The 24,396-nt window shown below is 29.4% G+C and overlaps 1 protein-coding gene across 1 annotated transcript; it reads right to left on the minus strand.

Moving 5' to 3' along the window:
- Window positions 1-1,196: 1,196 nt before the first annotated feature.
- Window positions 1,197-16,055, minus strand: LOC127279728 (tumor protein D52). Its single transcript, XM_051302253.1, has 5 exons — window positions 15,843-16,055; window positions 10,595-10,746; window positions 5,041-5,189; window positions 4,601-4,763; window positions 1,197-1,958 (listed from the first exon to the last, which is right to left on the minus strand). The coding sequence occupies exons 1-5, from the start codon at window positions 15,859-15,861 to the stop codon at window positions 1,830-1,832; spliced, it is 612 nt and encodes a 203-aa protein (XP_051158210.1). The 5' UTR covers window positions 15,862-16,055; the 3' UTR covers window positions 1,197-1,829.
- Window positions 16,056-24,396: the final 8,341 nt, after the last annotated feature.

A 24,396-nucleotide genomic window follows, 5' to 3' on the forward strand; every position in this document is an offset into this window, starting at 1 on the left:
AGTGGCCACCCTGGCTATTCTCGATGCGGTATGGAGAATGCCACTGCAAGCCCCTAAAAAGTATTCAATAGCATATACCCAATCCCCCTGCCACTGCAAGCCCGTAATGCTTCATGCAGGTGAACCAATCTTAATTAAACCTATTAGAAATGATAGAAGATCAACTCTAGGCGAAAATTTCGTCGCTACAGTACTCGCCTACCATTCAACTCGCGAAGCATTAAATCTCGCGTACCGTTCAGAATTTGTCTCGAAAATTTCAGATATTGTACTATCTATATCAAAAACATAGGTTTTAAATTAACATGACATCAATACTCAAGGTCAAACGACAGAATCAAAGATTAAAACGAACATAACCATAAAAATCAAGGACATATGTCAAAAACCAAAATTTTTTAATGGAGTAGAGACGGACATAACCTCAAAATTATTATCTGAGGTCAAGATATGACCCTCCCTTTAAAATTTTAAAGGTCATAGGTCAAAGCAAGTCCTTTTAAGGAAAGTTTCAAGATACCAATCAAATAGTTGACATAATTCTAACTTTTTTTGAAAAAGATATACATAAAAACATGAGAAAAAGTCAATAATTTTTTTATCAGTGGGCTTAAATGTTTATAAAAACATTTGTTGTTAACTTGGAGTCTTGTAACTGTTTGATTAAATACTTGACTATATATCTGTAATTGAATGCAACAAGACCCGAAGCGATAAATTAAAAAGTTTTTGAGAAACGTGTACAGAAAAATGGCTCTTTTTGCATTAATTTCCGGAAATTTATACAACAAAAACTAACCTCCGTGTATGCACATTCAAATACGCAGGGTGTGAGTTCGCTATGATACACGCAGATTAAGTTGGGTTGTATAAATTCGGCCTGAATATCAGGCGGCATCCAAATTGTTTTTCTATGGAGAATTGAATGCTAGTTTTAAGTCGACTGGAGTCATGAAACGAAAGGCTCGAAATTACTCGATCGAGTATCAAGCTTTTTAGATACATTTATGTATAAAGTTTCTATTTAAATAGTACTCATCATAAAATAATGTATATTAATTGCAACGACTCGCAATTCGATACATTATTTTTAGATTTAAACCCAGTTTTTTAATCAGTAACGAGAGTGAATTCGTTTTAAATTTTATTTCTAAATAAAATTTGTTGTATAAAGTTTTTAATAAAAGTGTTTAAACTTTAAAATTAATAAAGAAATTTATTATAATAAATAAAAGAGTATAATTATAATATTTTCTATTGCAGTTTGGAAATTAAGTAATTTTTAATGAGATAAAACTCGTGTAGCGGTCATTCTCTATATATTAACAAAGACGTTGTATCCATTATAAATGTTTGATTTCTTATTCTTGTGAAACGATAGTTAATAAGCTCTATGTAATAATTATAATTTGTTTGATTTTTTAAAAATAATATTTTGATAAAATTGTTAATGTTCCTCGCATATGAAAAATATCATTAACATTATCTACCGTGTTTTCGAGAAACATCGTATGCAGTTACTGTGTTTCTCGAAAACACGACAGTTATGTTATTTGCTTTTTTAAGATTTTCTTCGATTGTTTTAGAATCTAGCACTAATTTAATTAAGAAAAATGAGGTTCTGAACATTAAATTCTCATAATATGAACATTGGAAGAAATTCAAGTGCGCAAGTTCAATACAATAAATGTTTTTTTTAAATGTTAGTTTAAGAGTAGTTTAGTTTTACATAATTGTTGTTAACTGTACAAAAATGTGAGTAATGTCATATATTTTTTAAGTGTGGAATGAAAAATATTCTTACACTCAATGACTTTAGAGAAAATAAATTAAGAAAGAGTTTTATCAGTTGGACTGGTCGCGTTCGATGCTGCGGATGACCGTCTAGACGCTTCGGCTTCTCTTAAAGCTTCATCAAAGCCTTGCGTAGAATTTGACCTGGAAGGCACGACTTTTGTCTGCAAACAAAAATATTGTATGATTTCATTTTCTCTCTTAAAGAAAAAACATACTTTTATATATTAAATACGTTTAAACAATTGAGCAGGTAGCTCAATATGGGCTAAATTTAAGCAGACTTGACAGCATAAAATTTGCTAAAAAAAAGGGAAGGGAAAATTTTGTTTGAAAAAAGGGGAAAAGTAAAGTAAAATCTAAATGTATATTTTCCTTAAACAAAATGCTTTAAAGGGGTCATCCATAAAGCATGTGATACATTTTTTCAGAATTTTAACACCCCCCCTCCCCCTTGTGATGCTTTTTCCAATACCGATTAACATGGAGTGTGATATTTTGCTGACCCCCCCCCCCCTACCCCCTACAGTATCACATGCTTTATGGATTACCCCTAAAGTTGTTTTAAATTACACTACCGGTGAAAATTTTGAGACCACTCATTCTTTAGGAATAAAAAATATCTTAAAACATAGTAAGTATAGAACTAAAATTTATTTTCCAAATTTTTTAAAAGATGATAAAGTTATAGAGAGAAGTGAAATTTAAGGAAGAGATTTTCCCAGTATAATAATAAATTTTTTTTAAATGTCATTTTCAATGTTTTATAAAAATTTGATTTGCTTACATACACTTTTTATTTTTTCCTATTTTAGACCTCGGATTGATTTTAGAAAGAGAAAGAAGTCGTTTCAGTAGATTTTTATGACAACAAACAAGTCACATTATATAAAAATAAGTCGAAATAGCCGCATTCATTAAAAAAAGTTCAAAAAGTAAAAAGCTTGTAATTTTTTGGTTCAAATTTGGATTTTTATTAAATATCCCATTATTCGAGTTTCAACATAAAATAGATTTTTACTTAATACCTACCTCACAAGAAATTGTAAATATAAGTTACTTAAATTTAAGAATGAAATTGCGCTATCCGATTTTGTCACCATTTTTGCAAAACCTAAATCTACTTGAAGCCAAGCGTGGGAAATTAGTGGAAATATTCATAAAAAAATTCGACAAGTGCGAGTGTAACTCGCACTGTATTCGAGGGTTCCGTACTCGAAGCGAACTTATTTGGTATAAAAACAAATGTTTAAAAAAATACTAGTACGGCGTACTGGTACTGTATCAGCCATGTACCTTCGCACGGTATCAGGTACTGTACTAGTACGGCGTACCGGTATGCAATATCGGTAGAATACGAGTACGACGTACTGAAAACTTTTGTGACTTAGTATAATGTACTGTTATTGTACTGGTACAATACTAGTATGATGTACAATATAAAATATTATATACCCTCCCCTTTCTCTTCCCACAATAGTATTTTAATTATTTGAATTTATTATTAAAAAGAAAATCTGTGGGAGAACTGAAATAATAATAATTCATTTTTAGTTATTTATTTTTATTGAATAATTTTTTTTTATTCATATGATATATGTTTTTGCATATATTATATAAAATATGTAACTTGTATTCTCACTTATCTTAAAATATCCAGTGTTTTATATTATTTTAATTTCTTAACTTTATCAAATATTAATTGATTATTTGTTTACATTTAAACATTATTTCAAAAGAATTTTAAACTTGATGTTTAAAACTGCTTTGATGTTAAGAAAAACATATTAGCACATCCTAACCTATTAATATGTTATATGTATAAGAAAAACTATAACGAAATAACACGCAATTGAATTTAAAAATATATCAATATGATCAAGACCGAATTTATCAATTTTTCTCAATATAAATGTATAAAAAAGATTATAAAAGAAAAGATTTTGATGTTTTTCAATGAAATAACACCACGGCACAAAGCGGCATGTCAAAGTAAAAGAATATAAATCTTATAAAGATCGATAATTTAATATAAATTTAATCTCGGATATTCAAGATAAGTACAGAAGCACAAGTTACAAACGTTAATACTCTTTTGCTGCATCATAAACCACTTTTTTCACCAACATTTATTGCACCGTTTTCAGTGACGCGTTCATATTTGACAATAAATTGTCAAGAAAGTGAGATTGGGTTAGCATTACCAGCAAAGATTCCCAGTACGACGTACCAGTATTATACTTGTATCGTACGAGTATGTTGTGCTTCTTATTTTAGTATAATACTGGTACTCCGTACTCGTAAATAACGATTAGTATACGCTTGGTTATCTGGGTTAAGTATAATTAAACATATAAAATTTTTTTTTTAATTTAAAAAAGTTTCGATACATAAAATAAGACTGTCTATATCTTTCTCTCTCTAATTTAGTTTTACCTGTAGCGGGTAGGTTAGGAACTAAGAAGCCCAATTAGCGGCTATTATTTAATCAACAAAAACTCTAGACTTTCTGAATTTTACACATAGGAGAAACTTTTTATAGTACACTATTAAAAATCGAACTTGAACTTTACATTAAAAAGATCGAATTTATATAGTTTCAATCTCGAAAAGTGGGAATATTTTTATTTGATTGGCTTAAAGTTTTTTGTCCAACCAATGACATGCAAACATTCAAACTTATCGAGATTGAAAATATATTATTTCAATCTTTTTGGTGTAATTAATGTTGCAAAGCTGCAATACTACTGGACCTCTCCATTTAGGCTAGAAGTTTTATGAATCTCATATATAACATGATATATACCTTTACATTCTCATAAGCTGAACCGACTTTTTCTTCAAGAGATCGAAAACTATTAGAATTTCTCATTTGTCCAAGTTTCATAGAAAGCCCACTTCCAAAACCGCCAAGGATACTGGTTGTTTTTTCTGCTGTGGATTTAAACACTGATTCGGTTTTCTGAAACCTAAAAAATACCAGAATGTATATCATGTCGACCTCGAAACAAATATTCAATTGTTTTAATTAATTAGTCAGTACGTACATTATTTTTATTCACGACTACAATTTTCATTTCTATTTAAAAATATGTATAAGAAATAAATTAGTATACAAAGCATACTAATTTCATGAGAAAATATATTTAGAAAATAAAATGTTATGTTATATAAAAAATTTTAAATAATGTAAATTACTTGACCTAATAGACATCAATCAAATCAAAATTGTACTCAAGTTCTTACACATGACTTTCTTTAACATTACGAAGTCCTTGATTGACATCTTCTGATAATTCTCTCCAAACACTAATACCTAGTTTTCTTTTTAATTCATGTGAAACTCTTACTTTACTTGATAATACGTGTCGTAATGTTTGGATTTCCTCTTCTACCTATCAAGAAAGATATTCATTTATTAAATTGTACTTACATAATGACTATAAATACATTGTTCACTGCTTCCATTTCTCACATTTTTTTAACTTCTTACATTTGCGGTATATTCTGCCGTCTGGTTTTAAAGACACATTATCTACATTTGGAGACTTTTTGAGATATTTCACAAAACGCGTTTGTATATCTGTACTTTTTTGCGTATAAAATTGAGGTGAAACCTAATTAAAAATCACAGCTGCGTAGATGTGCTTTTAAGCCAGTTTTACAACCTCGGACCGACGACTATCCCAATAACAAAATTACTATCTATTACTATCTATCTATTTATCTAGTCGATAAAATTGTACTTTATTTTAAGGAAATTTGGGTGGATCGAGATAACGTGTTTTTAAATCATAACGGCAGTATTACAATGCCAGTGGTAACATATTATTAGACTTTAATTATAAATAACTTTGTGAATTTTTTTATACATTTTTAACTCTCTAACATTTCCAACAATCGTTGTCGTTAAAAATCAGAGCCAAATCAGATATACTTGATGTTAGAAAAATGGAAATTACGATCTATGTACACGCTAGAGTGGAGGTAAGACAGCAATGGCAGAAGATTTAAAAAACTATTATGTATTTTTTTATTTGTAAAATAAAATAGAATTATATGTTTTGAATAAATACCATCTATAGACTTATATAATTAAATATATAATTAGTCAATAAAACTTATAAAAATATAAAGAAATCAAAATCGTTTTTAAAATCAACTACAAAATTAAAAAGAACGTAAATTGCACTGGTCTGCGAATTTAAACTATTCATTTAAAGTTGCAAGGTAAAAATTTTCGTACAATGATACCTACTATTGGAGCAACAGTAGCCTCACATTTGTATAGCTCGTGATACGCTATTGCAGGGCAGATACTGCACAAAAGCGTTTGTCCCATAGCCTTGCTACTCTTTACAATGCTTGTGATCAGAATTTGCAATTGACTGTTAAAAAATTCCACAGTCTACAGATTTTGATAGATTTATGAAATGTGAAAGAAACCGAAGGTGGCAAAACAATTTGAAAAAAAAAATTAATTTCAGTTATAAATAATAGAGCTGTTCATCTGTTAGTAATTTAAGTCAATAATTTTTAATGTAAAATTGTACTGTTAAAGAAAATTGGTTAAAAGTACCATATTCAGAATCATTTTCAGTTTTTAACTAAACTTACACAGTTCGTGGTACTTTTCAGTAATCAATTTCACCTAGTTAAAATTACTAATATTTGTAGTTGAAATACACGGAAAAAAATCTTGTTAGAATATTTAATAAATCTGAATAGAAATTTTGATATTTTTGTTTTTCAATTGCGAAACATTCTGGTTTGATAATAAAAGTTGGTATAGTTTTACGAATACCTTTAACTGAAAACATTTTACGAAAACTGAAATTATTATTTCTTAATTCAAATCTACAATTTTCGAATATGAGAGATTCTTTTTCAATCGCCCCAGCCCAAAAAGTCAATGTTCTGGGATTGGCTTCATACTTTGGTAAATTGTTGTCCTATATGATAGTAATAAATCCCTAAAATATAAATTAATTAAAAAAATATTTGTAGAAAGTAGAGGGGGTTGAAGTTTTGACGTTAAGGGTAACATTGTCATTTTCAAATCCGTTTAACTATGACAAAAGTTAATGGATTTTAATTTATCTATAATGAATTTTATTGCATTTTTCACGTACTTTTCAAAAATGTATACAAAATTTAAAAAAAAAAAATTTTGACCCCTTTTTTTTCAAAATCAACCCTTATTTTTCGATTTTCACCCATTCGGGAATTTTTTTTTGTTTTTTTTTTATTTTCATTGGAAAGCTGAGGTTTTTTCCCATGAGCTATGTAAATATGAAAATGGGACAACAATAATTTTGTGAGAAACATAATATTAAATTAGGCGGTGCCTATCTAAATCCTCAAAGATGATCTCCAGGTACACCCCTTATCGGCACCGCCTACTTTAATATTCTGTTACTCACAAAATTATTGTTGTCCCATTTTCATATTTAAATAGCTCATCGGAAAAAACCTCAGCTTTCCAATGAAAATAAAAAAAAAAAAAAAAAAAATACCCGAAGGGGTGAAAATCGAAAAATAAGGGTTGATTTTGACAAAAAAGGGGTTAAAAATTTTTTTTTTTAAATTTCATATACATTTTTGAAAAGTACGTGAAAAATGCAATAAAATTCATTATAGATAAATTAAAATCCATTAACTTTTGTCATAGTTAAACGGATTTGAAAATGACAATGTTACCCTTAACGTCAAAACTTCAACCCCCTCTACTTTCTACAAATATTTTTTTAATTAATTTATATTTTAGGGATTTATTACTATCATATAGGACAACAATTTACCAAAGTATGAAGCCAATCCCAGAACATTGACTTTTTGGGCTGGGGCGATTGAAAAAGAATCTCTCATATATTTTTTTCATGTGCGCGCGCACTCTACTTGCACTCATAGAACGGTACACAATGGCACACTTATTTATTAATTTTATTTGCGCTATTTATTTTTATTTATCATTTTTGGGTTGTTCGCTGAACATTGCTGATTGAATGTAAGGCTTTTATTAAAAAAAACCCTCAAAAACCCCTAGATACCAAGTTTCAGTCGAATCCATCAATTTTTGAAATTTTATGTCCGACATTTTGAAACCACTATTTTGGATTTTTTAATAAAAACCTTACATTTAATCAGCAATGTTCAGTGAACAACCCAAAAATGATAAATAAAAATAAATAGCGAAAATAAAATTAATAAGTAAGTGTGCCATTGTGTACCGCTCTATGAGTGCAAGTAGAGTGCGCGCGCACATGAAAAAGTTGTGCTATATGAAAATTTTTTATTGGTTCAGAGCTTTTTTGATTTGATTCTTATAGTTGAGAGTTCAAGCTTTAATTTAAGACTAATTAGAGACTTCTAGCTCCTCGGCATCATTCTCTACACGTGATGAAAAAAGGCCAAAAACAGCGTTTTTTGAGACTTTGAGTCCATTTTTCTCAAAATCTCGACGTGATGGGAGCTTTTGGAGGTCAGATTCGAGTTCATCGATGAAAAGCCTTTAAGAATAGCCTAGTCCGATCTTTGAACCATTTTCCGTGTCAACCAGTGTTTATTATTTACAAAATTTATACGAAAAACAAGAACCAACATTTCGTAATTTGCTAAAACTATACGAAAAAGCAGGAGCCGTGAAAAAAAGAAGAACGTCGGAACCACCAATGGCTCTTTTCTCAGGTTTTCTCTCCTTTTCTATTGGAGGGTAGTGGGGGTCTTTCTTAATACACACACATAACTGGTACGCTTTGATTGGCTTAAAATTATTCCTAACACATGCTAACTACAATACACGGAGAAAAAAGATTTCTTTTAGAAAGTAACTTTTACTACTTTCAGAGTAAAACTGGACCAACTCGAAGTTTCTGCGCATCTCTGGCAATTTTTACTCCAAAAATAGTAAAATTTACTCTAGAAATAGTAAAACTTACTACGGAAACAGTAAAATTTACTACAGAAATAATAAATTTTACTATTTTTGGAGTAAAAATTGCCAGAGATGCGCAGAAACTTCGAGTTGGTCCAGTTTTACTCTGAAAGTAGTAAAAATTACTTTTTCTTTTTCTCCGTGTACGCATACGTAAAAGCAGAATAACGCAACGCATATAGAGTGACTATACACCGCAGTGAGAAGAGAAACATTGTCATGCGAAAAGTAAGAAACTTTTCTCATCGATGAGTGAGTGAAATCAAGGTTGCCAACCTAGAAGACGTGTTGGTAAGGTAGGTATTGAATTTTTTCTTAAGAAACTATTCAATACCTACCTTACCAACACGTCTTCTAGGTTGGCAACCTTGAGTTCACTCACTCATCGATGAGAAAAGTTTCTTACTTTCCCATGACAATGTTTCTCTTCTCACTGCGGTGTATAGTCACTCATAGATACATAATTCACGCTGAAATGAGAAATTCTGAACTAAATAGACAGATTTTTCTGCACTTGTGAGAAACTTAATATTACATTGTTAAAAATTTAAAAATAAAAATAATTATTTATTAAGAAATAATAAAATATTTTATTACCTTTCAAAGAACAATTTTTATCATAAAATCATTTAATTTAATTATAGAAGCAAACTCATAACAAATATTCTATAATTATATTTGGAAAAAGAAATATAGAATAATTTAAAAGTTAAAACAATTATTTATCAAAACTTTTTCTAGTCTATATTGCAGAAATAAAAATTATATAAAAATTATGAGCAAACAAATGAAGTATTTTTAATATTTTAGGTATAAAAAGTTTGAAGTAAATAAAATAAATTTTGTAATAAAAAAAAATGTTTTCGAAAAGTCAGTGAGCTGTGGTACTAACCCCTTAATAAATGAAAGGAAATTGATAAAGCCACTAATAATTTGTTATTAGCATTAAAATAAAATTGATAACAAATAAAAATTCTAAGAAATACGTCCTTGAGTTTCTTTAAAATTTTTGTTGACTCTTTCCAAAAAAAAGATCACCATAATCCGGCAAAAACTAGACTGTAAACTTTTTTGAACAGTAAATTGCATATGCAAAGTACTTCTACTGGAGCTCATTCATATTGCTGGTGCTCGATTTTTGTACAACTAGTTACATGGGGTTGACATTACGTTACGTTTTTAAAAAAAAGTTGAAACTTCTGAGAAATACAATTTCAAACATTTTTCAAAAATTCTAGACTTGTCGATCTATTATCAGAAATTTGTATAGGTATCGCTTTAAACTACGCCTACAAAAGTTTCTTTAAATAAAAATCGATTTCTTTGAATAAACAAAATTTGTGTATTCACACAGTGGTTTGAAATCAAAAAGTAGGGTTCAAAATAACCTATAATCTACAATTCTCAATTAATTTTGGATTTCTTTTCAGCAAAATTGTTCGCTTGAAATTGATGTCAGTTTTTAAACTTTATAAATGTCGAATCAAAATGACAAACGAATTTTTAAATAAATTCGCTTGAAGCTATAATTATTTGGGAGTTTCAATGGTTAATGATTTCAAACATTAAGGAAAAAGATGATTATCTATAAAAAAACAAAAAATTGATATGGCTTGAAATTCGTTACTTTCGAGTTGATACTTTTGTATCAACAAATAAATACTTGAAAAAAAATATGTCGTATTTTGTTGACGAAATCTTTGTAGACTTTTCTTTGTCTACTCTTGAAATTACCTGATATAAAAAGGTGCATGGAATAAAACAATTTAGAATCTGAGCAGAACAGTGCAAAATCTACTTTATATACTTACGCCATGAATATTCAAAGATTAAAATTATAAACAAAGTTTTTCATTTCAAATATACTTTAGCCAGTTCTGCACTCCATTCCTCTTTCTGCCTTTCTCGTTCCTCTGGTGAAAGACCTTGTAATTCATTTGTAAAATCCTCAGTTGTAGAAGGTGAAACAGATCCAACAGAATTTAAAGAACCACTGGAGTAAAGTGATGCATCTTCTCCTAAAAGATAATAATAATACATTTAATTATAAATGAGACATCTGATTTTACCTTAAACAGAACGAAAATTTCACAAATAATATTGCTCAGCACAGATTTAGGCAACAATTTGGAAATACTTAAATCAGATTTCAGAACGACCTGTCTCAGTGTTTTTTAAACATAATATGATATAAGAAATGGCCTCACACACAGACATCTGGATAATTTTTCCGTATACGGAGAAACCTTTGAGTCGACAGTTCGCCCGATTCTGGGTATGCTGTTCTCCCATTAGGCGTTTTTCCAATTTTTGGAAAGCCCACCAAAAAACGGGAACACTGCGCGACCGGAGCGGGAGAACAGACGTCCAACATAATGAGAAACAAAAATTTTGCTACTCTGGGCGAGCAAAGTATACCTAAAGGTTTCTCCGTATATGTGGAAATATATCTATCCCATCAGCTAAAAATTTTTAAAACAATTGATTTTATAAAGTTCGAAAATTTTCATCACTTTAAATCTTTATAATTTTAAACATAATTATTAAAAATAGTACATTGTGTACCAAGGAGGCAAAATAAAGCGTTTTGCGCAAAAGGCTTGTCCCAGCGGAGCACATAGTGCTATATGAAACACAAGGCATGATTATAAATATTTTGATTATTTTAAAACAGTGAAGTAGGAGGTTGGGCGCTCTACAGGAATAAGCAATGAGAATAATAGAATTTAGAATCCTATCAATTCGCAGGAGTTAAAAGCAAGCAGGTGCGGATACCCACAGAACATAAAAGACCACTAGTAAGTCCTCTGTACATGCGTATGAGTGTATTAATGAGAAAAGCTTGATTTATGCACGGAAAAAAAGTACAACTGTATCTGAGAATTTTTTATTATATCATTATTATTCTATAGGTTTTTATTTCGTTATGAAACTTTAAAAATAAAATTTCGTTTTTCGTAAAATTTTACTTCCTAATTTTTTATTTTCATTCGTATCCTAATAATAATACAGTTTTTTCAGAATTTTCTTTATTTTACTCTACAATACTCAATAAAGATTTTATATAGTTAAGGCCAAAAAAATAGCGTCTTTCTTATTCTTAATATTATTGTATAACACTGGTCGATGTTACTCAACTTATTAAAGAAGAAAGCAACATAGAAAAAAATTGTCTGATTTAAAATTGTAAAATGACGTAACGCCTTAAGTGTCAAATATATATCCCCAAAAAAAAAATTTTGTCCGCTAATATAATGACAGTTGCGATATTGTGCTTCCTGCATGCTTCTGATACCTAACGGCTGCAGGATGTAATAAAGCTGTCATTATATTACTTTCCTACACATAATGAAATGCCAAAAAATTTCAGATACCCTTCAACACTCTTAATGTGCTTTTTTTCTTATTTTATCTTGTAAAAATCGGTTTTCTAACCTGTTGTGTAACTTTTTTCATTCGTGCACCTTGAAAAGCAACTATTTAAAACATGAAAATCGGTACTTTATATACCTATATTGTTTCTAAAAGCTATGGTATTAAAGTAGACCTTTATATAAAATATATCTTAGAGATTTCTTAAATATAAAAAATGAATTTCGTTTCACGTCACATTCGATTACCGTCCTGAATATTATTGAATATTTTCGATATACGTAGGATTATTAATTAATTATTGTGATAAATATTTGTATTAATACCTCTGTTATTAAATTTTTATGTTGACTTTAAGAAATTATTACTAGTTTAAGTAAAAAAAAAAATTTAATGAATCGTCCTCAGTGATGCACAACCTAAAGTATTATTCCACTAACTAATTAAAACACAATATCAATCAATACAGAAGTTTAACATTTTTTAAGAATAAAGTTATCATACACGAATATGACAAGAAATTTATATGATATCAAATAAAATTAAAAAAGATGTTGAAATCCTCATTCCACAAACTCTTCCAAATAAAGGCTCAAACGAAGTTATTTAAGGGTATATGGGAACCTCCCACGTGACCTAGTATGGGAAAAAGTGTTTTGGTAGTATACATTTCACTCTAAAATGAGAACAGATTTTTGTCTATAATTTGGGGGATGATAGATTAGGGTACAAGGTACAAGAAAACTGAATTAAATTAACTTCCTATGGAGTATTTTTTTCGAAAAAGTTCATGGCTTTTCCTTGACAGCACTATGATAATAATCAATTCCAATCAGGTTCGCTATATTTTTCCTGTAATCTACACGCGAAAATACATACATGTACCAAATTTGAGTACTACAGATCAATTCAGATAGTCGCTAAGGGAGGGGGTAAAAGATTTTGCTGCCAAACTAATATTAATAAAATTGGTTAAATACGGATATTAACCAATAATAAATAAAATTTTTAAAGTATTTTTAAACATCATTATTTTACTCTTTATATCTTTTTTAAAATTATGAATGATAAAAAAAAAAATTTTTAATACATTTTACACTTTGAAAATCAGTAAAAAGTTTGGATAAAATGATTCACAGTTCGGATAACAGAGGGTTCGAATAATCAAGGTTTCATTTTATTTAATTGATAGAAAGCAATCAAATAAAACTTGATTAAACAGTTTGTTTATAAACAGATTTAAAAAAGTTTAACTGTATAATTTTAAAATGCACAGGGGCTAAAAGAAAATTTTTATTTTCAGAGATTGCTTATTGTTATCGATAATTTCTAGTCTTTTTGAAAGTTCTAAAATTTCTGCACAAGTTTTAAATGTAATTTAGGTATACACTGAAAAAAAAACTAGTTTTACTACTTTTTAACTATACACTGTTAGAAAAATCTGTATTAGATTTAATATACATGCGTATGAAGCGAATATGCACTACAGGTATTGAAATCTAAGATACATGTATATTAAATTTAAAGTGACAACATGGCGGCTGTAGATGCCTATTTCACCAAACGGTCATTATTTCCTTGATATTGAAAATTTATTTGAAATTGAAACAACAGTGCGTAATTCTTTAACTATTGTGTTGTTTATGTCCAAATAATGTTTTATAAGGGGAAAATTTTTCAAAAAAAAACATTCTAAATACAAGAATTTTAATACTTATATGTGACATTTAGGTTAAGTACTATAAATGTCAAATTATATGCATTTTTACAATGTAAATTGATTTAAACTTGTATTTACATGAAAGAAATTACTTTGCTTTATTAATAAAACCTTATTTTGTACACAAGAACATGTATAAATTGAGTAAAATGCAATTTTTTTATTTGAATTTTTTTCAGTGACAAAATTTAATATACTTTGTATATGAATTACACTCTAATATACCAGTTTCTTAAATTTAAGTACTTTATGTATATTAAAACTACAAATATTTTTAACAGTGTACTCTGAGTAGTACAATAGGTCCTCAACTGAATTTAAACGGTTCTATTAACTATATAAAAATAGTTAAACCAATTAAAAATGTAATTGGTAGAATGACATATTGTGATTGTACTAACTCAATTTAAAAATGTTAAAACAACTCAAGATGTAAGTAGTAGATTTTACTACTTAAAGTGGTTCAATAGGCTTTAAGACCATTTTTTTGGTACATTTAATAAATATTTTGTAATTGAAACTACTACTTTAAGTAGTAAAAGATACTACTGAAAGTAGTAGTTTTAATTGGAAACGATTTCTAAATTTTACATCAAAAACGTTTATCAAGCTTATTGAATTAATTAAAATAGTAAAAAATTACTACTTAAAGTAGTAGTTTTAATCACAATGGATTTGTTAATTCTACAACAAAAATGTTCTTAAAGCCTATTGTACCAGTTTGAGTACTAAAATCTACTACTTAAAGTAGTAGTTTTAACTGGAAACGATTTGTAAATTCTACATAAAAAATCTTCTTTAAGTTTATCGAATTAATTAAAATAGTAAAAATCTACTACTTAAAGTAGTAGTTTTAATTACAGACGACTTGTTAATTCTACAACGAGAATTTTATTGAAGCCTATAAAATCATAGAAATTAATAAAAAATTTACTACTCAAAAAGCAGTTATATTAATTAAAGAAAATAATTCCTTTTATTACATTTCATATAACTGGTGAATAGTAGTTGGATTTACTACTTTTCAAATTTTGAGGCGACTACAATTCCACTTGTTTTTACTACCTTAAGAAAGTTAATTTTACTACCGACCTGTAGTTGTACTTTAACTACATATTTACGTAAAATCAACTATTACTTATTAACTTATTAAAAATAGTTACATTAACTACATGAACATGATTAGATTAACTAAAAAAGTAGTTATTTTAACTACTTTCTAGTCAACTACCCAATGGTAGTTGAATTTCTCGACAACATTTTTTTCAGTGTATGTATTATAACGATTATTTCAGTTAAGTTTCATTGTAATACATTAAATATGTAAAAGTTGTTAATTTTATTACTTTAAAATTTTTTAATTTGTTTGATTCTTATTGTTAGTAACAAAAATATTTTTCGATTGTTGTATTAATTGTTTTACAACTCCATACTTTTTTATTTGTAAATAAGGTCAAATGACTTAAATTGCACATTCCTTAATAAAGGAAAACATATGCTATGCTTGATACATACAAAATAAGAAATGCAAAAATGATAAATTTCGAATGCAATGAAATTTTGGAGATCGAAATTAAAATTGGCATTAGAACTAATTTTTGTAAGAAATTTTGTAATCTTAATGGATTTAATTGTAGAAAAAAATTTTAGGTTAGAAATATTCACGATCGTTTAAATTTGCACTTGTATGTAGTGATTATCGCGTTGTAAACGCATTATAATTTTTTCTCTTGAGAGTATGTATAATTTCATTGACGATTGGATAGTCATTTTAATACTAAACAGTGTATAAATATGATTGTATAACAATCTGCTACATTTTTATCTAATTTTACTTTTTTTTAACTATCTACTAATATTACACGTGTAAAAAAGACACAACTTTTTTTCCCTTATACATGCTTATCAAAAAGACAACAAATTTTTCTAGTCATATAAAAGAGAAAAAATGTCGTAAACCAATTAAAAAAGACCATTATCATAATTTTACGTTTTTATTTTGTAAATTTTTTCCCTTCTTACCTGTTGGTATGGAACTCATTTTAAAATTAGTATATTTACACTATTTCTTTGATAATCTTTCACAAGTATGTATCATAAAAACACTTTCCAGTAAGTTGAAAATATACCATAAAGACACAGAAAAATGTTTGTTCTAAATGTGTTATAATTTTTTTATTATTATATTACAATTAACAAAACAGATGTAAAGACTACTGAAGTATATAAACTAGTATATATAGGGCGGTATTCATAGTCGATACTCATTTCTTAAGCAGCGACTTAAGCTGACACCTAGATTCATAGTCGTGCATTGTGGATTGACTTAAGTCGCAACTTAAGCATTTGCTTAAAGAAGTAAATGCTTTGATTTTGAGATGCATAGTCCCATCTTAAGAATGCCAAGTATTCATAGTCAAATAGGATTTTCTTATTTGACATTACCGGTGAACTTATTTGAACGAATTGAGGTTATGGGCGGTATTCATAGTTCCGACTTAAGCAAGGACTTAAGAGTTGCTTGATCAAGACGGTCTTATTCGAATGAGTCGAGCTTAAGACCATATATATTCATAGTCAAAAATAAGCAATTGCTTGGTAAAGGAAATGCAGCTTAAGAATTTCTTGACCAAGCAAATGCTTAAGATGATCTTATTGAACGATCGGATTTTTCCGTCAATATTCTTTTGAATCCACCAATAAGAAATGGTTTTGAAAATTCGCCTCAATGCGCCAAGGAATATTTATACTTGCGTTGTATTCAATTTGAGTTTTTCGTTTCAGCGTTTTTAATGTTATTTATAAAATTGTTTTGTTTAATCATTTGAAAAAAGTAAATTTGTAAAATATTTTTCTTATTAAATGTTTGTAATAAAAAACAGTAATAAAACAAAATTCAAAAATATAAACCTGTGAATATAATTAATGTTGTTTAAAAGTAAAAATTTTTAATAATCAACGAATGAAATATATTTAAAATTTGATAAATAATGATACATAATAGTGAAATATTCAAAATAATGATCAATATATTAACATTAATATTTTTAAAATTAGGCGTACAATTTGTAGAACACAATTTATTTTTTCTTTTTCAAATTAAAAAGACTGGTAATTTTTTTTATATCTTATCTTATATACTCTCGTTTTTAAAAAAGTGCTGTACGCTAAAAAATTTTAATTGTTTATAAACATAAAATAACTACTTTCATACATAAATTCTTTTTTCTTGTAGAAATAATAAATGTATCCAAATATAAATCTGCTACTCTCACTCCCTTAAATTATATATTAAAATAAAAATATAATGGAATATAAAATTTGTAAACAATAAATAATTAAATTATTATAAATAATACTAAATTTTAATACTAATTAATGAAACTTTTTGTAGTAATAAAATGTCTAAAAAGCATTACACCAATACGGATAAAGAAAACTTTTCCTGCAAACTATCAAAATTTTTGCCCATGTTATTGAAAATCGCAAAAGCGATTGTTCCTTGAAAGCTAAGGAGGCTGCGTGGAGTGAAAACGATAACGTCTCTGAAACTCTCACTCATCTATTTCAAAAGAATTTTCCGCATCTCGAATGTATCGTTTTGCACGTCTTATATTGTTTGGACCATCTTCATTATCAATATCATCCTCAATGTCTCTTAAATAATGCATTATATCCATTGTTAACACTTTTTTCACTATAAATACACTAATAAGTTATTGCTTAAGTCAACTAAAACGTTGACTTTAAATCATAACCTCAATTCGTTCAAATAAGTTCACCGGTAATGTCAAATAAGAAAATCCTATTTGACTATGAATACTTGGCATTCTTAAGATGGGACTATGCATCTCAAAATCAAAGCATTTACTTCTTTAAGCAAATGCTTAAGTTGCGACTTAAGTCAATCCACAATGCACGACTATGAATCTAGGTGTCAGCTTAAGTCGCTGCTTAAGAAATGAGTATCGACTATGAATACCGCCCTATGATTTAAAGTCAACGTTTTAGTTGACTTAAGCAATAACTTATTAGTGTATTTATAGTGAAAAAAGTGTTAACAATGGATATAATGCATTATTTAAGAGACATTGAGGATGATATTGATAATGAAGATGGTCCAAACAATATAAGACGTGCAAAACGATACATTCGAGATGCGGAAAATTCTTTTGAAATAGATGAGTGAGAGTTTCAGAGACGTTATCGTTTTCACTCCACGCAGCCTCCTTAGCTTTCAAGGAACAATCGCTTTTGCGATTTTCAATAACATGGGCAAAAATTTTGATAGTTTGCAGGAAAAGTTTTCTTTATCCGTATTGGTGTAATGCTTTTTAGACATTTTATTACTACAAAAAGTTTCATTAATTAGTATTAAAATTTAGTATTATTTATAATAATTTAATTATTTATTGTTTACAAATTTTATATTCCATTATATTTTTATTTTAATATATAATTTAAGGGAGTGAGAGTAGCAGATTTATATTTGGATACATTTATTATTTCTACAAGAAAAAAGAATTTATGTATGAAAGTAGTTATTTTATGTTTATAAACAATTAAAATTTTTTAGCGTACAGCACTTTTTTAAAAACGAGAGTATATAAGATAAGATATAAAAAAAATTACCAGTCTTTTTAATTTGAAAAAGAAAAAATAAATTGTGTTCTACAAATTGTACGCCTAATTTTAAAAATATTAATGTTAATATATTGATCATTATTTTGAATATTTCACTATTATGTATCATTATTTATCAAATTTTAAATATATTTCATTCGTTGATTATTAAAAATTTTTACTTTTAAACAACATTAATTATATTCACAGGTTTATATTTTTGAATTTTGTTTTATTACTGTTTTTTATTACAAACATTTAATAAGAAAAATATTTTACAAATTTACTTTTTTCAAATGATTAAACAAAACAATTTTATAAATAACATTAAAAACGCTGAAACGAAAAACTCAAATTGAATACAACGCAAGTATAAATATTCCTTGGCGCATTGAGGCGAATTTTCAAAACCATTTCTTATTGGTGGATTCAAAAGAATATTGACGGAAAAATCCGATCGTTCAATAAGATCATCTTAAGCATTTGCTTGGTCAAGAAATTCTTAAGCTGCATTTCCTTTACCAAGCAATTGCTTATTTTTGACTATGAATATATATGGTCTTAAGCTCGACTCATTCGAATAAGACCGTCTTGATCAAGCAACTCTTAAGTCCTTGCTTAAGTCGGAACTATGAATACCGCCCATAGATCTGTTTCACTGTCTATACATTACGGAAGCTTCTATGCGCCACCACTAAGCACTCACTCGCGTTAAGGCCTTTCTCCAATATGATCCTTTGCGTTGCGTGACTTTGATGACGTCACTGCGCTTGCGAACCAACGCGTGCCTCGTAGGGTGCTTCGTAGCGTGCTCCGTATCCGTGTCTTTCGGAAGCTTTGACGATGCTTATTTGTATTGATTGCAAACCCAGTATAATTTTTTTATTGTTATTACCGTGTTTTAATAAATGAAATGACATCAAATGTAAAATTATCTGATATACTTAATTAAACAATATTCATATTCTTGATAGATTTTATTAAACAATTGGATTTTAAATGTGCTTTCGTTTTATTATTTTAAGGTTAAAGTATGATCGTTTTGTTAAAAACAAAATAAAAAAATTATTTCTGATAATTTTATATTTATTCTGTCATATTATACAGGGTGTTCCAAAAGTATGGAAACTTGCAAATATCTCGAAAAGTACGCATTTTCGTGAAAAATATTCAAAACAAAAGTTGTTCCCGAAAAAAGATCTACATTTTTGAAGCCAAAAAATTGGTTCCGGGACCCGACAGTGAAAAAGAAGTATCACGAAAATGCGTACTTTTCGATATATTTGCAAGTTTTCATACTTTTGGAACACCATGTACACAAATGTATCTGCTACTGATATAGATTATTCACAAAGAAAAAATTTTAAAAAATAGAGAAATATGTTACTGATAAAAAGGTTTCAAGATAAAGTTGACAAACGCAATTATTATCTGATTTTTAACTTGTAATTTATGTAGAAACAAATTGAAATTTTTAGACTTAAACAAATGGATATACGTAAACATTTTCGCACTTATTATTATTTAATCACTATAAATAATATTCTATCGATAATGTTAACCAGTACCTATAAAAATCAATTTATGCTTACAAATTAAGTTTTATTAAATTGTTTTGTTACATTTGATGTCATTTCATTTATTAAAACACGGTAATAACAATAAAATAATTATACTGGGTTTGCAATCAAAACAAATAAGCATCGTCAAAGCTTCCGTAAGATTCGGAGGACGCTACGAAGCACACTACGAGGCACACACGAGTGGGTCGATTCAATCGTGCCTCGTAAAGCGAGTGAGTACTTCCCGGCTGAAAAAACTTGTACAAGTTTTTGTACATGTTCATTAATGTACTTGTACATGTTCAAGTAATGTTCTTGAACAAGTTCAGCATCCGGAATTGAGACTTGTTCTTGTATCAGAACTTGTACAACATCCTGGACAAGAAAATATACTTGTACAAGAAAATGTACATGTTCTTGTACATATCTTCTTGTCAAGGATCTTGTACAAGTTCTGATACAAGAACATTACTCGAACATGTACAAGAAAATGTACAAGTTCATCAATGAACATGTGCAAGAACTTGTACAAGTTTTTTCAGCCGGATTAGTGGTGGCGCATAGAAGCTTCCGTAATACATAGACAATACAAATGTATAGAATTTCCTGCTTAAATTTACACATAGTATGTTTTCGGGAGTTGCTGAAAGTAAAAAATTATCCAATCAGGATAAACATGCTAATGGATCAGCCAATCACAGCAACTCCCGAAAACACCCAATATGATGGTAATGAGCCAACTATGTGAGCGCTCAGGGTACGGCCCAAGAAGACTAGAGACAGGAGGAACAACTTGAGCTGTAACGATGGGCCTGATTGTGACACCACGATTAGGCGTACTAGTATCTGCGCTTACCCACAAATGCTTAACTAATATTGGGATCAGAAATCACGCGAAACTGACTCACCCCTGAGCCTTCTTTGTGACAACCATCTTGGTTTTTTATCTCTTTCTTTTGTATATGTTAGAGAAACACGGAATGAAAACATGGCCACCACAACAAGGCTCTCACCAGATGGCGTATCGCAGTATTTCAGATCCCAATACACATATGCTGTCTGCTTGGGTGGGTATGCGCAGAAGACTAGTGCGCCTTGGGGTACTACAGCTAAATTTGGTTCTACAATAAGCGCGTCGGACGTGGACGTGAACGTGTACCTAATGAGAGAGAGGAGTATAGATGTATATCTCCGTACCCCTCTCTCTCATTGGGTACACGTTCACGTCCACGTCCAACACGCTTATTGTAGAACATTCTGCTTATGCTGATTCTACACTCACCTAAAACTGTGCAAGCGGTCCGAAATGCGTTACGTTTTTAATATATAAAGATATAGTTAACTATAGGAAGCGTCACGGAAAAGCGGACCGATCGCTCAGTTTTCGGTGAGTGTAGAATCAGCATCAAGCCTATATCTAAGCTGTGGCGTATACTCAGTAAAGGCCTAAGCAGAATAGGTTCGCGAAAGTAAAATATGAGTTAGAAAAGGACAAAGATATATTTGTCTCCTTTTCTATCTCATGCATCTCGTTCGCGAAAGGCTTAAGCACAATAGAAACGTAACCGGAATCGCAATTGCAAACGGAAGAATTAGTAAGAGAAGAACAACAATATATATATGACTATCCTTCTCTAACTCATTCTTCCGTTTACGATTGCGATTACGGTTACGTTTCTATTCTGCTCAGGCCTGAACGACTTTCGCGAACCTATTGTGCGTTGGTCTTAAGCAGGAAAAGGTTCTCAACCTGTTTATAAAAATAGTTTAGTTTCATTGTTTCTGATTGGTTAAAATATTGCAATTAAGAGGTGTACGTGAAACAGGCTACAGTTTTTCTTGTTTCTGACCAGAACAGGTGTGCTTGTTCTATCGTATTTTAGAAACTTGTTTTATTTACAACTTTAAATTTTTTTCGATCATTGAATTTTAACAGCAGTAACACAGCTCAGGCTGCTAAGAATCAAATGGCTTAAGGTGCTTATATACCTCAAATTTCGATCAGATGAACATTATTTCTGGACCGTGAAAATGCGTGAAAAGTCATTTTCACGGCGGGTATTTTTGAATTGTTTTAAACAAAAAATGTTTTTTTTAAGAAATATAATATTAAATAATTGTTTTAATATGTAAGAACACTTTAAAATAGTGATAAAAAGATGATTTGATTGAAAAATTTAGCAAATTTTGCTTTAAAACGTTTCTGCTACAAGAAAGTGTAAAATGACGATGTTTGTGAAATGGTTTGTACAGTGTACATGTGTACATGTTTCTTTCAGTTATTTGAAACAATTAGTTGAATTTAAATTTATTTGATAAACATTTCAACTTACCGATTTATTTTCAGCACTCATTATTTATTACAAGTTAAAAAGAACCGACATAACATAAACAAAACTCTGAGAGACACTAACAAGGAAGAAGCACTGTACAAACCATTTCACAAACATCGTCATTTTACACTTTCTTGTAGCAGAAAACGTTTTAAAGCAAAATTTGCTAAATTTTTTAATCAAATCATCTCTCTATCACTATTTTAAAGTGTTCTTACATATTAAAACAATTATTTAATATTATATTTCTTAAAAAAACATTTTTTGTATAAAACAATTCAAAAATCCCCGCCGTGAAAATGACTTTTCACGCATTTTCACGGTCCAGAAATAATGTTCATCTGATCGAAATTTGAGGTATATAAGCACCTTTAGCACTAGTTTCGAAAAAAATTTGCTCACCACACAGTTGTAAACAAAACAAGTTTCTGAAAACAAACGGAAGCCTGTACGGCTCACTTGCGCCACGGACGCATGTACGGAAGCCTGTAAAGCTCACGAGCGTCTCGGACACAAGTGGCAATATTTCGTACCACAAGTGTCTTCGAGTCCGTCCAACTTGTGGCACGTTCGCGTTAGTTCGTGCCACTTGTTGGACGGACTCTGAGACACTTGTGGAAAGTGGATTTTTTGAAGGTTTATTCACACAAATAATTGCTTTAAATTGTTTTATATTTATATTTTATGTGGTTAGCATGTATGTTTGATAAATAATTATGCTGCTTAGCAGCATTTTTCTACGATAAATTTTGGTTTTAATCGATTATAATATCGTTTTTCATTAAAAATTATTTTATTTTTCTGTGAATAGACCTTCAAAAAATCCACTTTCCACACGTGTCTCGGAGCCCGACCAACAAGTGGCACTAACTAACGCGAACGTGCCACAAGTTGGACGGACTCGAAGACACTTGTGGTACGAAATATTGCCACTTGTGTCCGAGACGCTCGTGAGCTGTACAGGCTTCCGTACGCATGTGACGGTGTTTCGTACCACAAGTGGACAGACTCTGCCACTTGTGGAAAGTGGTTTTCGTATATTAGGGTCATTCACAACTGTTCACAAATATAATAATTCCATTGGATGCGTTTCATTTTATGTATTTTATCGTGACAGCTTTTTTGCTTTGTAATGTATTTTATCATATAATATAATATATATTATTTGGATCGAAACTGTCATTTAAATATTTTCCTCATGCAAAAGTTGTTGTGAATAACCCTTCAAAAATACCACTTTTCACAAGTTGCGTACAGTCTGTCCGACAAATGTGGCACGAACAAATGAACTTTCCACAATGTAGTTGACGAGAATTATTGAGCATTTACACCTTTGGTAAAAAAATTTTTATTTTGCATTTTCGGAAATACACAAACCAGCTTGGTTGTTCACAATCTGATTGATAATGGACAACCTATCAGAATTTTGCATTTCGGAAAATCAAAGTAAAAATTTTTTTTTCCAAAGGTGGAAAGGCGGTTCCATATTAGATGCAAAAAGCAAGAGCAAGTACTCCAGATAGCACCGAATTTTGCAGGAAGTTAACGACCATAAGTTCGGGAGTTAACACTATTAACTTCCCAGAAGTTTTAAATGTCCTCAGAGTTTAAGTTAACACTGTTAACTTGCTGGAAGGAAAGAAAAAGTTAATGAAAGTTAAATTTGCCGAAAGTTTTTTTAGTAAGTTTGCATAAATTATGAAAGAAGTTTTTTCTGATAAATTCAAAATTAAAGAAAAATATTTTTTTTTCAAGATGTATGTATTTTAATACATCCATAGCTTGTCTATAGGGAACCGTAATTAAAAAGTATTGCACAGCCCTAGCTGCCATAGAAAACATCTGCGCATGAAAATAGATTTTTGAGTTTACCATAAAAATTTTGTGTAAAATTACAAAGGAAAACTTTCAGCAAATTTTCTTTTCTAAGTTTCACTCTCTAAATTTGAATTAGCTAAAATTTCATTTTCGTCGGAAGATAAATTTATTTTTAAAATGGAGTATTCCGCTGATTGAAATAGTTGTTAGTCGCTGATTCGCAGCTGCATACTTATAGCT

This window comes from Leptopilina boulardi, unplaced genomic scaffold (assembly GCF_019393585.1).
Source record: "Leptopilina boulardi isolate dan_hultmark-lab unplaced genomic scaffold, ZJU_Lbou_2.1 LbouV2_223, whole genome shotgun sequence".
NCBI lineage: Eukaryota > Metazoa > Arthropoda > Insecta > Hymenoptera > Figitidae > Leptopilina > Leptopilina boulardi.

Bases quoted from the DNA above. Each gene is read 5' to 3' on its own strand.
- LOC127279728 (XM_051302253.1), bottom strand. The intron at 4,764-5,040 runs GTAAGAACTTGA...GGTATTTTTTAG, and splicing joins AATGTTAAAGAAAGTCATGT to GTTTCAGAAAACCGAATCAG. The intron at 1,959-4,600 runs GTATATATCATG...TTTTGTTTGCAG, and splicing joins CAGCTTATGAGAATGTAAAG to ACAAAAGTCGTGCCTTCCAG.